At 37.5% G+C, this 16,796-nt stretch overlaps 1 protein-coding gene across 2 annotated transcripts; it reads left to right on the top strand.

Annotated features, from left to right (window-relative positions):
• Positions 1-4,921: 4,921 nt before the first annotated feature.
• On the top strand, positions 4,922-8,962 carry ikzf5 (IKAROS family zinc finger 5). 2 transcript variants are annotated; one of them, XM_016557815.1, is made up of 4 exons: positions 4,922-5,304; positions 5,671-5,853; positions 6,790-6,963; positions 7,059-8,962. In XM_016557815.1, exons 2-4 carry the CDS (start codon positions 5,721-5,723, stop codon positions 8,006-8,008), a joined length of 1,257 nt encoding a protein of 418 aa, XP_016413301.1. In that variant the 5' UTR covers positions 4,922-5,304; positions 5,671-5,720; the 3' UTR covers positions 8,009-8,962. The 2 variants fall into 2 exon arrangements, with proteins under 2 accessions (XP_016413301.1, XP_016413307.1); XM_016557821.1 differs by lacking the exons at positions 4,922-5,304; positions 5,671-5,853 and having other exon boundaries at positions 6,807-6,885; positions 7,019-8,962.
• The last annotated feature ends 7,834 nt before the right edge of the window (positions 8,963-16,796 follow it).

Consider the following 16,796-nt stretch of genomic DNA (forward strand, 5'->3'; position numbering starts at 1 on the left):
CAGGCTGTCCAAATGGCATTTGGCCACAATAATTAAGCAAAGGACAGTTCATTCCCCATCCAGAGCGACTGGACCCAGTCAAAAGCTATTACAGCATCTTCTTTATTAGTGCCTATGGTTTTGGTGTAGAGATCCTCAGATAAATACAGCTAAAATGCCACTTCACTCAGAAATATTGGCCCATTCCTCTGTTGCCTGACTGGGCCCGAATGGCAGCCTGTTTCAGACATTATAAACCTTTCTGAAGTCACACAGCGCTCCTGCCAGCCATCTGTCATGCTGTAAGTACCATCATTTGCAGACCAATAGAAGTGATCAGTAGTTTTCCCCCCAGGCTCCAAGCGAGGCATCATAGTCAAAGGAATTGATTATCACTTTATCATTTAAGTATAGCTTGCTTTGAAGAATAATAACTCACGTTTAAGGTGCCAAATGGCTTTGCATATAGCTCAAAACGCCAGCCATTTAAGAATAATTGTGTAATTCGTCATTTGTGACGTTGCTTTATAGTTTTTTGCATCTCGGTGAGGCTAAAGAGCTCGACCGAATAGAAGCGTGCTGTCACCTGTGACGTTTGAAAATCTCTCCGGCGATGCTTTAATACGTTACCGGGGGATGCGCGCGTGTTCATACTTCATAAGGTGACAGCGGTTTTATCGTGCGTCGCCTCGTAAAGTCACGTCATCTGTAGGACGAGCCCGACACTTTTATTAAACAGCTATTCACCGCGTGCGCGCCGAGAGATGTGCAAAGATAAATCCCAATGAATAACTGAACTGTCTGGTTGAGGATCGGCGTGTCATACTAAAGTCAGAACGTGATCCAAGCAGCACATAGGCCTAAACAAGGATGAGGTAAAATGATTGCTTTCAGGATATATATGTGACTTTTTATTGCGTTATTTAAATTAATACATTGGCTATACATATTATCTAGATAGATAGATAGATAGATAGATAGATAGATAGATAACAGGCTATAGGACTTTTTTTTTTTTTTTTTTTTTTAATATATATATTTTTTTGTCAGGAATATATTTTTTGTCTGTGCTTGTATGGTTCAAATGTACATGGAGTATTGTTGCAGACACTCACTATATTTCACAGTGGTTATTACAACAGGCAGGCGTCTTGAAGTGACTCAAAAGGAAGTTGAGTGTCTGGTCCTGCTTTCAAGGAAGCAACCTATTGTAGGGCTATTACACTCTATATAGCTTGAAGGAACTTGAAGGTGTCTTATTATTTTTGGCCTTTTATATAGACATTTTAATTTCAAAACAGCAATAAAATTGTGTGTGCGTATATATATATAGGCCTATCTATATAAAGCTGAAGCCTATACATAATGAAACTCAATATATAGCCTACTGTAATATGCTATTTCAGTCTGCTTTCCTAAATAAAGTTTACTCTGCCGTTTGCTTTCGTATGCGGGCATTCCTTTTATTCACATTAGGCCCTATACTTATTGATTTGATTTTGGCGCATATTCCAGTCAGCCAGATTGGACCAGATTTTTAGAAAATGAGATCTGGCGTTCGACTAAATGAGAATTTCCTGTACGGAGACATTCGCTGGTTCACGCAGGAAATTAATGATAAAAAAACGCCCATCTTTGTGTGTGGCGCGCGTATCGCCGCTAATCTGCGCCTTTGTGCAAATGTAACCAGGGCTGCTCTTTGGCAATCGAGCGCAACGCCACGGCTTTGAGAAAAACCACTTGTTCTGTCGCATAATTAGAGATCTCATACCCGCTTTGTGATGGGGGAGAGTGAGGATGGAGGGGGCCTTGTTTGCCCGTTTAAAGTGTGATTCAGATAATAGTGTTCTCATCAAAGGTAGCAATTACATTCATTACACAGGCGGCCGCGAGGAAATTAAGTGGCAGGAAAATGAAAAGCTTAATATGTACTTCCTTTATCCTATCTCTTTTCCTTTCTCTGCTTCTACACACTCCCCGTGTCGCACTGGGGTGGGGTGGGGGGTTCTAAGATAGGGTCTCTCCAGAAATAAATAGTCTTGGGGGCGTGAAGAATAAATCCAGTCGTGGTCCTCCTTCACCCTTTAGCAGTAATGATTTGGCGTTGGGGCAGCCGTTTCTATAGCTGCGCTCCTCAGGCAGGATTAAAAGCCTTTCTTCGGGGGCTAATGTCCATGGCAGCCTTTAAATGACTCCAGCATATGATTGGAGTCTTAAAAAAGTGCTCAGGGGCCTTCTCCAAATTAATACCCAATTCCTTTTCAGGAGAAAATGAATTGTTTCGCGTTCTATAAAACCACAAACAGCACATAAATCAAGCACTTTGGAGGAGAGAAGGGGGCCCGCTCGTTCAAAGGCTTTTAAATGTGAATTAGGGCAGCGGGGGAACTTGGTCTGACTTACCCCCGAGCAGGTGTAGACAGAGCAGCTTCAGACACTCTGCAGATGCTAAATTAAAATGGAGATTGAGAAGGGAGGAAGCTGTAAGCTGGACAAACAAAATGAACCGAATGACTTCATGTCATGACGTCTGTGCAGAGTTTGAATGCATATCAAGCTGTGATCAAATATAGCCTATGGATACTGTAATTGTACGTGAAAAAAGAAAGAAAGAAAGATAATTACGGATGTCAGGCATTTATAATTATATTGCAGCCTCTTTGGACAGACAGACAGACAGATAGATAGATAGATAGATAGATAGATAGATAGATAGATAGATAGATAGATAGATGGATGGATGGATGGATGGATGGATAGATAGATGGATGATAGATAGCAATATTGGCATTTGTAGTCGTATAATAACCTTACTGGATATTTAAAAAAACGTACAATCCTGTTTATTTCGCTCTTATTTAGATTTTGACCAAACACATGATACATGCTATCTGTTATCTATGCAACTATTTTTCGTATGTACTGTTGCGCCCCAGCTTTGAAAACAATAACGCTTCATGAAAAGAAGCCCACTTGAAACCCCAATTAATCTTTTTCAAATGACAAATTACTGTCACCCTGCTTGAATTATTTAAGGGGAAGTGGCTTCACAGGAAACCTGAGCATAATTAAATTGCTATAAAATAACATTAGTGTGGACAGGCCATTAAGAAGTGTTGTAATTGACTGCTTCAGGGGTCGTAGTTCAACCCCACAAGGTCGGGCTGTTGTGCCTGCTTTTGGATCAGTTTACACAGCTTTTCACTGGAAAACCCACAGACTGTAAATACTGCACGTGATAGTAATTGTTCGACTTCATTTATAATTCTCATTCAATAATGCTAATATAACAGGGCACTTTTAATTAATGGGATGCATCCTCACAAAGAGTTATCTGCTCATTCATATGCAACAAACAAAATACTGACATTGAATACTCTTACTATGTTTTGTGAATAATGCAACGCAAAAGAGTTAAAGTAAATGTTGATATTCAAAAATGTTAAGGTTGGCCATACAGGCCTATCTTATTTCGCGACATGGTCATCACAACTTGACATCCTGCGCCATCTAGTGTCCTAACTGTGAAATGAAGCTATTAATGGCAGAGTGCAGCATAAGAAACGCACATCAATGATATATGTTTGGTAAGAAGAATTGTCTGTTTGAGATCGCAACACAAATGCAGTATCATTTATGAGTCTGGAATCATTCAGCGGATTTCAAGAGAACTCCAAAATGAAATGTTAGGCCTGGTGTGGAATAATACAAACATTAACAGTATGTTCGATACTGTTATAGCTTGGTAAAATCTGATCTTTCTTGCTGTAACCCAAAACAACAGTTTTATTGGGGTAGATGTCCAACTCTGCAATGAGGCTATGAGTAGACTGTTTGTTAACATTTTAACCCACGACGGGAGCCTGGCAGGTTGTTCTGTGGTCATCTGAACCATGATTACAGGCAATGAATTGCTGAGTGTTACACTAGAACCCTCTCATTACAACTCTGAAGAGTGTCATAAGGATCCAAAGCTCTCGCTCTAACTGGTCATTTGTCACACCCTCTTCAATGGTTTTCCTACAACCCTGACACAAATGGGGCAATGCGATCTTCAGCTAACTTCCCCTCTAGTTAAATATTAAACGCTATGAAACATAAATGAGCCAATCCTGCTATTTAAAGTAATGCAATTGGCTCAAGTACTCAACAAATTGCTCATGACATTTGAATATGGAAATTATCCATGTATTTAGCTAATCTGGTGAAAGATGATGAATCATCAATGCACTTGATGCAGAATACTAAAAGGTTTGAAAAATAATTGGATCATTGCTGTTATGCAGTACCTTTTGGATATGAATGTCAATTAATATGACCAAGTAAGCATTTAAAAGACTTTCAGAAATATATTTTAATTTTAACTAAATTATTTATGCAATGGCAAGAAAATCAACAGGATGGAATTACAGAGCTAGTCATTGCTAAGTAGGGACTGAGAGTGAGAGTATAAAGTTAAATTTTGAATTTTTATATCACATTGATTTCTGTAATTTTATCAAACGTTACAGAATTGCGACACAAACCAATTAAAAACACAAAACATCAAGTTAAACTCCACTGTAAATAAGCCTTCATGATATTGTTTTCCCTCTAAATTATGTCCTTTCCTGAGGGATTGTAATTTGTATCATTTTTGATACAATAACTTTTGTTATTTAAAATAAAGGAATATTACAAAAGACTAACAGAATGGAAAGTGATATGTGTAGAGCATTTTAAAACAACTGCCAATTAGAACAATATTTTTTTTAAAAACGTAATTTGAACACATTGCAAAAAGACAGCATCTGAAGTCACACATCAAAATATGGAAATTATGCATAGTTTACTTCTATATTCGCTTATATTATGGTACTGTGTTATGATACATTCATTTTAAAAGTCTGGTTTGCTCTGCAGATCCACTCACAGTGACACACAGGAACTAAATGTTCAACCATCGCAACGAAGTCGGAATCATTTCAGCGGCGCACCGCCTGGTTGAACTTTCACCCCTGCGTTTTCTTTTGTTTTGATGTCGCAGAGCATTATTTTTACCAACCAAAATTCGGTTTTTACTCTCTGTTTGCCATTGACACAGTCCTAAATGACACACGGAGTATGTTTCAAATAAGTCGATCCAACTGTCGGTTAAATGTAAAGCTCGTTTAATATCTGTTTTTAACTAAATCAGTCGTGCTAACTCGCTGACGTTAGCTGCCCAGCGTCACCATGGAGCTTTTTTCTGCCAGATTTTTCTAATATCTCGTTAAAGAACGGGTCGTCAGTCTGAACATCCGAACAACCGAGTGTGGTTTTAACTTCTCTGACGCCCTTGAAAAGGTAACTGTTGTTAATTGTTGTTTTAATGATAGGGTAATGGTTGGGAATGCTTAGTAACGTCAACGTTATTTCGCTATCTTAGCAACGCCTGTTACCTTGTCAACTGGATAACAGCCAGACTAATACAACTGATTAGTCTTACAACCGTCACAAGTTCCAATATAACTTAAAAGCTTAAGATGTTGTTTACTGCACCCGTTGGCCTGTGGATGCTTGTTATTGTAGACGAATCGACAGGATTCACACTTTAAGGATTGCTTGTAAAGTTTTATTTTGTTGCTATTTGATGCTACAAGGATTTTTTTATTTACGTATCTTGTCATTCAGTTGCATCTATATGATATTCTGGTTGAATTTTATTTACAGCCTGTTTGGTCCCGTTTAAGACCGCAGAAGACGACGGTGTAGATCTTTCAATGGGCGAGGAGAAGCCAGAACCTCTGGATTTTGTGAAGGACTTTCAGGAGTACTTGAGTCAGCAGACCCAACATGTCAACATGATATCTGGCTCTGTCATCGGAGCGAAAGACAGTGATGATCTCCAAGGAGGTATTACTTGGAGAGCCTTCCTGTGTGTTGTTTTTGACTGGTCAAAATTTTTAAAAAAAAGTATCTGCATATCTTCATTTATGCTTTAGTAGTAATTCCAGTTTTTATAAATATCTGCAGTCTTTATAAGTATATGCGTGTCTTATCCCCCCTCCCCGTTTATTTTATGAGATTTGCAATTATTTCCTTTTTTTAATACATTTAAAATATAATTAAAATGAAATCAAATGAAAACTGTGCCAGAATGAGTAATAGGGTTGCAGATTCTAAAATCCTAAATTAAGCCAACAGTCAGTAGTTGCTGGGTAATTTGAGACCAAATGTTGTAGTTATTGATAATTATTGATTGTATAAATTATTAAATATATGTTTGTTTATTGATTATATATAATATCCCAAAATATTTCATTATTTAAATTATTCAATAGTTGCTTTTATTTATTATATGTATTATTATAATATTATATTTATTATATTATATATTTAATTATTTATGTTTTCTAAATATGCTGTGGGGTCCTAATGTTGTTATTTTGTTTTGGGTAATTAAAGTGAGTTAATAATAATGATTAAAAATATATAAATATAAAAATAGTTTTTTTTAAATATCAGTTTAACAGATTTATCAGATTTGTCAAAATTATAACATTGCATGATTTGAGTTGAGGATTGTATGTTAGATAATAGTTTTTATTAGATCATAGCATTTCATATTTTCATTATAAAATAGTTTATTAAACATATTTATTAGTTTTCACAACATGGATTTGTGCCTCTGTTTAAAAAAAGTGTACAGTATAAATGAATGGTGCCTGCTGATTCAAGTGTGCTGAATGCAAAACTGGTTCATTTCTAGTAGAACAACATAATATCTTGAGGTGTCCCATATATTAATATTACTTATTTTCTGTTTATTTATTTATTCATACTTTACAGAACTTGGTCAGAATGGCCTGGAGCACCCAGCAGTGGACATGTCCTTAGAAGATAGTTCAGGGATGTTGGTGGATGGCTTTGAGAGAACATATGATGGTAAACTCAAGTGCCGCTATTGCAACTATGCCACCAGAGGCACTGCACGGCTGATCGAGCACATTCGCATCCACACAGGTTAGACTGAAAACTGATCTTAAATCTTATTTTTACTCTTTGTTCTTTTCTTCAGGTTACCAAGTTCATAAGATGTTCTCAATCTCCTTCTCCAGGTGAAAAACCCCATAGATGCCACTTGTGTCCTTTTGCCTCAGCGTACGAACGCCACCTGGAGGCACACATGCGCTCTCACACAGGCGAGAAACCTTACAAGTGTGAGCTGTGCTCCTTCCGCTGCAGCGATCGCAGCAACCTTTCTCATCACCGGCGTCGCAGACACAAACTCCTCCCTATGAAGGGGGCCCACTCCGCTCTCTCTCACCGAAAGATGCTCAGTGTCCTGCAGAAGAGAGGAAACTCACTTGGTTATGGTCGCCGGCTGCTCATCAACCTCAGCCCGCCATCCATGGTATTGCAAAAGCCCAGCTCAGAGCAGCATCACTTGGGTGACTTCTCCCATGATCTCCCTCCTCACGACCACCTCCATCAGGTGGCCTATAATGGTCTAGGAAAGGATGCACAAGCTGGTGGAGCGATTGGAAGTGGCTCCAGAGAGGAGCAAGACATGGCATTGGACAACCCGCTGAACCAGCTTTCGACTTTGGCCGGTCAGCTTGCCAGCATCCCGCCGGAAGCCCAAGGTGCACCGGTATCTCCTGGAGTGGAATCGCTACCTGACGAAAAACCCACGTTCCTCGTCCAGCAGCCTGTGACAGCACCTGCTGCCGTCTCTGTTAGTGTGGCTCAAGCTTCTTCTCCCATCACCCCCGAGCCCAGACCGGCTGCACACAGCAGCTGTAGCCCAGAAGTTGGACCCTGCAGTGAGAGAACCAGCACTCCGAGCGGTACCAACAGCCAGCCAGGGACGCCCACCCCAATACAGGACCCCCAGATGCTCCACCACTGCCCCCACTGTCACATATATTTCCCTGACAACATCCTCTACACCATCCACATGGGCTGCCATGGTTATGAGAACCCTTTCCAGTGTAACATATGCGGACACAGGTGCAGAAACAGCTATGATTTTGCATGTCACTTTGCAAGAGGCCAGCACAAATAAGGACACGTGGGTGATGCTGGCCTCTTCTTTGGCCTGTTTTACATAATACAATTCTAGTATCTGGAACATTCCAAAGACAAAATCCCTGCTTTGTAATTATTGAACTTTTATCGTTATGTTATGCTGAAGTCAGTAATCCACATTCAGAGTGTAGATTTTTTTGGTCTTTGAAAAGGTTCGAATGCTAATGGTATCCTCGCATCAAAAACTATCATCCCTGATTATTCCAGTTCGAGATCTTGAGAATTTTCTCAGATTTTTAAGATTTTGCCTCAACTCTCTTGTATAAGTGCCAGAGTTCAGTAATCAGTGCCTACAGTTATTTTCTGAAAGTTGACACTTAAAATGTATTATTTTTATTTTTTACATTTCAAATTCAGTGGCATGAATGAAAGTAAATGTTACGGCTATTCTTACACTTTGGATTTAAATGTAGTATAATGACATTGCCACATTTAATATTTTTGTCTTCTAATTTAAAATGATCGCAAATTATTACTTGTTTTTTGGTTGAGAGCTGCATTATTTAAACCTAACTTAAATCAGCAAGATTGTGATTGAAGATGAAAATTTCTAACACAGGTAAGTTGACTGTTTAGCAGTGAGAAATAGTGTCCTGTAGGATTGTTTTCCAAATTTACTGTAGTGGTCTGAGGTCTTCTCTTTAATTAGCACCATCACACATGGCTGTATACACTGGGTTTGTAAAGCAGTGTTGATGATTGTGTGCTGGGCAGTGTGAGCACACTGTTCTCTCTTTCATTTTCTCTCCCTCGTCGCTACCACCAGTGCCATGCTGTAGATGTTATTCGTAATGTTTTTGGAAGCATCTGTGGTGCTACTATTTAAACATTTCATATGCCTGTCTGCATAATTAACTGAATTATCAGATAAGTATTGTACAACATGTTTTGGTGGATTTGATGTTGAATGTCAATAAAACCTGACTTATGCGATGTGTACTGAAATGTTATGTTTGTCTTGTCATTTAATTCTCAAAACCGAAAAGGTTATAGCTATAAGGTATAAGGAAATTATTATACCAATCATTTTCTAATGTAATGCAAAATGTTTTGTTGATTTATAGTAATATATCATTTGGACTATTTATAAGTGACTTGCTTGGTTAAAAGCAAAATAAAAATATCTTTATACTGTGCTTTGACAAAGAAGTGCATTTGGAGAAGGATTGCTTTAATGAATTCTGGAAAAATACATCATTAGGATAGATAATGATCTGATTAATGTAACAAATCAGAAATTAAAAAGCTGTTGATCAAATCACTCGATTGCCTTCATCTTCTCATGCTGTCTGTGAAAGCACCCACTGTCCTATGCTCCTGCTCAGTAGGGACAAAGAGTCATAGTTGTGTAGAATACTAATAATTCAAACTTGAACAGCTAGAGATGCCACAGTAAATTATACCAATATGTACAAACATGCTTTTAATAAGATTAAAATGTTATATGCAAAGTGTAGATATTAGTTAATACATTTTATAAAATCAACTAATCAATCAATACTGTCATGTATTATGAATTTCACAAAAAAATTAATAATAATAATTAAAAGTATGTGTGACCCCTGCTGTATGGAAGCAGATTAGACTCAATAATAATTCACGAAAAAGAATTCACGCATATCCCAATTCACATGCACGAAAAATTTATATATTCACAAAAACCAATTCATGTGCACAAAATAAGAATATACATTCATAAAATACGTTACACAAATGCAAAACACAATTCACAGATGTACAACTGTGTACAAAAATTTTGAATATTTAAAAGTTTGTCATGGACTGTGAATCGCCTTGGATCTGTGTGTGTATTGTTTGAGAATTTCCTGGCAGCGAACTCTATGCACATGGGACACTCGTACTCTTTAGCCAATCAGATTTGAGCCTGTCGATCGACCAATCATAACCCGCTGTGGGCGTGTCTACCTGGATGTTACATCATCAGCGCCAGACCTGAGTCACGGTACTCCAAAGATGGCTGCACTTGTTTCTCTGACGCATAAGTTCTATAGTCATGGCTGAGGGCGTTGTTATGCATGACACAAAGGATATAACACAGCCTCTAGTACTTTATTGCTTAATTAAAATATTATTTCTAATAAGAAGTTTTAAGATAAAGTTAAATGCATAGCTGACCCAAAAATTCTAACTTTATTTACCAGAATCTTCAGAATTCTCCTTTTGTGCTTCACGGAAAAAGTATATAGGTTTGGAACAACATGAAGGTGAGTAAATCATTGCTTTAAATCTGTGTGACTTAGAGAGACCTCTGACCTTTGCTGTGAAGGGATCTCTTGCGATGGAAGCGGCAACCTTGCCGGCAGCGAGAGTTGTAATCGTTATTGGGGCAGATGATCACCTTACACTGCAGGAACACATAGGCATGAGTCCGGAGGAACTTGAAAGCCTGGAAACTGAACTAAGCGTAGTAGTGTTCACCACTGGTGTAGGAATAATAGGTGTTGTCTTTGGGACATCTACAAAAGACAAAAGAAGAGAAATACAATTTGGATACAATTTAAACTACAGTCAAACTATTAATGCTAATGAGTACAATAACATATTTAGACTAGGAACAACAGAATTCTTATTAATGCTGTCTACGATCCCAAATGATTCTACTGTCACATATGATATGATGTTGGAGTCACATTTAAGAATGAAAAGGTCTCACCCATTACGGAGCAGGTCATAGGAGCGATCTTTGAAGTCATTGGGATTTGGAGACGCTACACAAGTGTCCAGGAAGAGTTCCAGACTGTTGTCAGGCCTGTTTAGCTCGACCTGAACATACAGAAGCTGATTCAAGTTCACCTCATATGGAGAGTCGTAAATTTGTTGGTAGAAACTGCTGAAGGTGTAGAAAGCTATGCTGGCATTGAAGCGGCCCGTTCCTGTGATGTTGGCATTGATGTCCTCCCTGGCCTTGTAGAATATCTGCACCATGGTGTCCGGCTCCATTCGGCAGCCCACGCGTAGCAGGAACTGTGACTGACGAGTGATTTCACCCGACTGAGACTGAGAGGCCCGCACATTGTTGGTGTAGTAGGACACATAACCATTCATCATCTAGTAGGAAGAAACAGAGAGCAGGTGACGTTATGTGGTAGCATGTCTCCCACTGATGCACAAATTTACTGTGTATTACTAATCTCACATAGCAATATCAAGCATTAAATGCTGACAAGAAGCTATTAAGAGTAATTTTCAGTATTGGCACTTGACTGGAGCCATGCTGGATCTGGCACATGTGTAGGTCGTCTTTAGTGCCACTTAAATTCAACTAATTGGTCACAGCACTTGTTGTATTTGGCCAGTGAGTAGTCGTCGCTGTTGTTGTTATTGAGCGGTAGCCTGAAAAATAAGAAAATTTTATTTTTTTTTAAGAAAAAATAAAACTAAAGAAAAAGAGTAGTGCTACAATTCTCCATTGATTCGGCAAAATCCATTTCATTACTAGAAATACAATGACCCGTGTGTACTCTACATAAAATATATGTATTTTTAGATTTGTATTTTTGTTTATAGTATTTTACTTCAAATTGTCTGTCTAAAAAAAGAGGAACTCACTGTCGTCAGTGTTGCCAACTTAGCAATTTTGTTGCTAGATTTAGCAACTTTTCAGACTACCTTAGCAACTTTTTCTTCCAAAAGCACCTAGCAACAAATTTAGCTATTTTTTAAAATTTATTTGGCAACATTTAGCAACTTTTGATAAGTGACTCAAACGATAAAAAAGGCACACATTTTCCATCTAAATTACACAAAAAGAGGAAAACCAAAGATGCCTAGTAGTACACACATCACGTGACTTAAGTTAAATGCTATTTGCAATTGTTCAACAATAATTCAACGGATCTGCATGCTTTCTAATTGCTCTCGCGGTGCTTTGATGTCAAACACTGATCGAACTGCGCAGCGCCGCTTCAAGACGAACACACCTATTGTGCAGTGACACAATTTTGCATCGTGATTACGCAATGACGTCACCGCGCAATGACATCGCGTCATTTAGCAACTTTTAGCAACAAATCAACCTTCCTTTAGCAGCTTCCCCTGAAAATTAGTTGGCAACACTGACTGTCGTAGTCAGGGCAACAGCTGCCATAGTAATGACAGTCATAGTTGCATGAGCAGCTGCCGAAGTCCTGTCCACAGTTATACATGCAGGAGTAGGGTTGGGAATCGAAAGTCGATTCTGATTCCAGAATCGGATACTTAAGGTCAGGAATCGGATACTTGTTGTCAAATTAAAATTTCGATTCCGCCTATCGATTCCTATGCGCTTTTTTTTTCTTCTTCATCTGTGAGGACCAGACCTAGCGATCTGCCAGGACCTTGCTTGCTAATCTCCAAGCGCTCCAAAGTTTGGCTACATTTGCGATCAGAAGCCAAAAAAGCTAAGTATAATATCTGTGATAGCTAAACATGTTGCAAGAGAGGTGTCACCACCAACATGACAAAGCACTTTAATTTAATAGATTGTTAAAGAATTTCCGCGAACCGGTACTTTTCAGACAGATCGGCTCATTGAACCGGTTCAAAAAGCCGATTCATCGGTTCCTGACGTCATCAAGCAATAAGGTAGCCTATCTACCACTGATCTATATATATAAAGAGACATAGGATAAATGTTTGATATCATTATTTAATCACATTGGAATCGAAACTGGGAATCGAAAAGAATCGGAATCGATAAGCAGAATCGGAATCGGAATTGATCAAATTCAAACGATACCCAACCCTATGCATGCAGGAAGGAGCTAGCAGAGAGGAACAGATTTTACTCATGATGTCAGCAGTGTATGTTTTATGTACACATTATTGAGTCACTTGATTGATTAGTGTACACATTTAGTTAGAGGACTAATTACTGCCTTTACAAAATGTTGTTTAATTTTATTAGTGTCACTTAAAGTGGTCATGAACTTTGACATATAAGAGGTCATTGTACTATAAAAACATGCTGTAAGTTTCAAAACCTAAAACGTTCTTGTTAGTCTAAAAACAGCTTATATTGAAGCCAATCTGCTAAAATGACAGCTTGTGGAATGTATGATTCTATGATGTAGTAGTGTGGATAAGCACCACCTGTCTATACAAAAGTCAAACTATAAACATGGCTCTGATTCTGAAGACAACAGGATGCTGTGCATCGCCAAGTTGTGGAAAACACTGTCTTTGCATTGCCTTCCTTCTGATCCTAACAATATGAAAGAGTGGATGAAGTTTATTTTTAATGAAGATCCAGACCACATTAGTAAGAACTTGGTCCTTTGTTAGTTTATTTTACCGCAGATTTGTTTACAAACAAGGCACAGTTCGATGCGGGATTTTCATAAAGATTGAAACTAAAAGATGATGCTGTGCCGACTATATTGAATCCGACAGTAATGTTGCAACACACAAGTGTAAGTGACAGTTTTTATTACGTGGTCACTATTGCTTTGTCTGTTATTACAGATCGTTTGATATGAGTATTTATGAGTATTTAACCTAAATCACTGCAGTGTCCATCTGCGAAGGATGTAGGCTAGGCTATCAAACATACGCAACTTTTAGCCAATCATAGCAGTGGGCGTTTACTTTGTAGTCTACAACCTGCCACGCCTATTCAAACAGAGCGTCCAGATGAGGGGGGTCTAAACAGGACAGAAAATATATGATTACTTCTAAATTACAATGTTTTTTGATGTAAAAATCTAATTAAATAACATTATAAGTGGATTATAACAGTGAAAAAAAAAGGCAGTTCACGACTCCTTTAAATTCAACTCACAGAATGCAAGTGTATCTGTCCAGTAAGTCGTTGTTGTTGAACAGTAGTCTGTGTAAAGAGAAGAGATAAAACTGAGGTAATGGCACAATTCTCCACTGATTCAGCAAAACCCATTTAATCACAAGAAATTTAATGACCCATGTGCTCACTACATGAAAGATTTGTATTTTTGTTTATATTGTATTTAAAATGGTCTGTCTGATCAAGAGGAACTCACAGTTGTAATCATCGCAACAGCTGCCATAGTGACAGTCGTAGGTGCATGAGCAGATGCCAAAGTCATGTCCGCAGTTATACATGCAGGAGGGAGCTAGCAGAGAGAAACCGATTGTACTCATGATGTCATCAGTGTATGTTTAATGTGCACATCATTGGGTCACTTGATTGATTAGTTTACATATTTAGTTAGAAGAGCAAAGCTAGACTAATTGCTGCCTTTACAAAGGTTAAGTTCATTAGTGTCACTTAAATTCATCTCACAGAATTCAGGAGTAGTTGTTGCTGCTGTTTTTGTTGTTGTTGGTGTTGTTGTTGTTGTTGTTGCTGCTGTTGTTGTTGGTGTTGTTGTTGTTGTTGTTGTTGCTGCTGTTGTTGTTGGTGTTGGTGTTGTTGTTGTTGTTGATGAGCAGTAGTCTGTGTAAAGAGAAGAGATAAAACGGAGGTAATGGCACAATTCTCCATTGATTCAGCAAAACCCATTTCATCACAAGAAATGTAATGACCCATGTGTGTATTTTTGTTTGTATTGGATTTAAAATTGTCTGTCTGATCAAGAGGAACTCACTGTCATAGTCAGGGCAACAGATGCCATAGTAATGACAGTCGTAGGTGCAGGAGCAGATGCCGAAGTCGTGTCCACAGTTATACATGCAGGAGGGGAAATCTAGAAGAGAGAAAAACACATTATCTATGAGGCCATTAATACATATACGACTGCAAAAACCATCAATATGTGTGTGATGTATGACATCAAGGAACATCGGTCCCCTTCAACATTCAGGAAACAAGGGAAAAGTTTGAATCAGAAAGACAGACAGATAAGATGTAAGTGAACCTGTTGTAGTTGGCCAAGTTGCCGTCAGTGAGCAGTAACCTGGATAAAGGGAGGAGATAGAAAAGTATTGTTATCTTGTATTGTAAATTTAAAGCTACATATATGAACAAAAGAAAATAATTTTAATTACATTCTGAAAATGATATACATGCTCAGTATGAGGGAGATTTTGTGTATAATGATTGATCTTGAAGTGTTTGATCAAGAGGATCTCACTTTTGTAGTCATAGCAACAGTTGTTCTAACAGGAGTCGTCACATGAACAAGTGCCAAGGGAGTATCCACAGTTATTCCTGCATGAATTGGAATCTAACAAACAGAGAAATAGATTTGACACATTATTATAAGTAATGGGGATCACAGTAATCTCCATCCCTGGTTCCAGACTGTTCCTCTTAAGAATTCTGCTTTCTCAATTGTTATATTAAAGTATCTATTGAGGAAATATTAGGAAAAGAGAAATGCAATTCCATTTCCAAGTGACGAGTTAACATTGAAAAATGCATTAAAAAAATTCTCGCAAAAGGTGGCTTTACAAAAACTTTTAAAAATACTACTGACAATATTCATGTGTATCTTTAAACATTGCAGTGTTGGGTGTAATGCATTACTAAGTAATTCATTACTGTAATTAATTTCCAGTGAAAAAGTAATGTAAGGGATTACTCTTAATTTTTCTCTAATTACAGTTACTTCTGTAATTCTATATAAAACAATAGTGCATTAAATATAGAAATTTATCATCTAATGTTAAAATGTATGCTTATAATGTTACCTCCCTTTAAATGCTTCGGTCAATTCAAGAATAATTTATGCAATTTTACATTATTTATTTGAAAGAATTAAAAGAGTAGTTTCATGTCTATCCTTATATTGTTCAACTGGTCGAGGTTGATATGGGATTTAGAAAGTAATAAGTAATACAATACTTTTTAGAGAGAGTAATTAATAACAATAATCTTTTTACACTGTTGAAGATGTAATTAATAGCTAGTAATTAATAACTTTTTTTAGAGTAACTTACCCAACACTGAAACATTGTTGTATATAAACTAGTCAGTAACTACACTGTTTTATGCCTTAAATAAAAGATAAGGTGTGTTTCTGATACAATAAAAGAAGTGTTTCACTGGAGTCTTGCATTTGGGAATCTGCCTACACAGGCTGTGCTGTGTATTTTTGATTCACAAAAAAGAAGTGTCTCACAAAAATAATTCGTTTAGGAATCAGACTACCTGGGTTGTACTGAATATTTTTGATTCAATTAAAAGAGGCGGGTCATAAAAGTGGTTGATTTGGGAATCTGATTACACTGGTTAAGCCGTGTGTCTTTGATTCTCTAAAAAAAGAATGGGCTCATAAGAGTCATACACTAGGGAAATGAACTGAAATGGTCACTGAATGCATGTGCAAAAAGCATTGCCAGGATTGAACATTCAATCCAGAATTATTTTAAGAAATTAAATTCATTCTAATCATTTCATTTAATTGCTTACCTACAAAGAACCAGTTTGCATGAAATCCTCTTCTTGATACACTGCTATCGCTATAGAAAAGCACAATCAGATCATTGTTGCTGGAGCTGTACTGTTTGTTTGTGTACTCCTGTATTTCTCCCAGTAAGGGGTAGAGTGTAGTAGGACCATCATATACTCTGATGTAATCACAGCATTCTTCCAAACTAGCAAAAAAGAGAAGACCGAGCGAGAGAGGGAAAAATAGAGAGAAACAAATTCATGTTTTGTTACAGAATATTTAAAAACATACGTGTTCACAAAATACTTTACAAAATAATACAACATTATTTTTCCTTAAGATGAAGTTTAATCTTTTTTTTTAATTAAGAAATTCAATTACATTAATAAATTACTTTGCTAAAGATTTAGAGACACAAAAGATAGAGATAATGGTAGATAATAAATGTTTCCTACA

This window comes from Sinocyclocheilus rhinocerous, unplaced genomic scaffold, assembly GCF_001515625.1.
Source record: "Sinocyclocheilus rhinocerous isolate Xijiao unplaced genomic scaffold, SAMN03320098_v1.1 scaffold851, whole genome shotgun sequence".
In the NCBI taxonomy this organism is placed as follows: Eukaryota; Metazoa; Chordata; class Actinopteri; order Cypriniformes; family Cyprinidae; genus Sinocyclocheilus; species Sinocyclocheilus rhinocerous.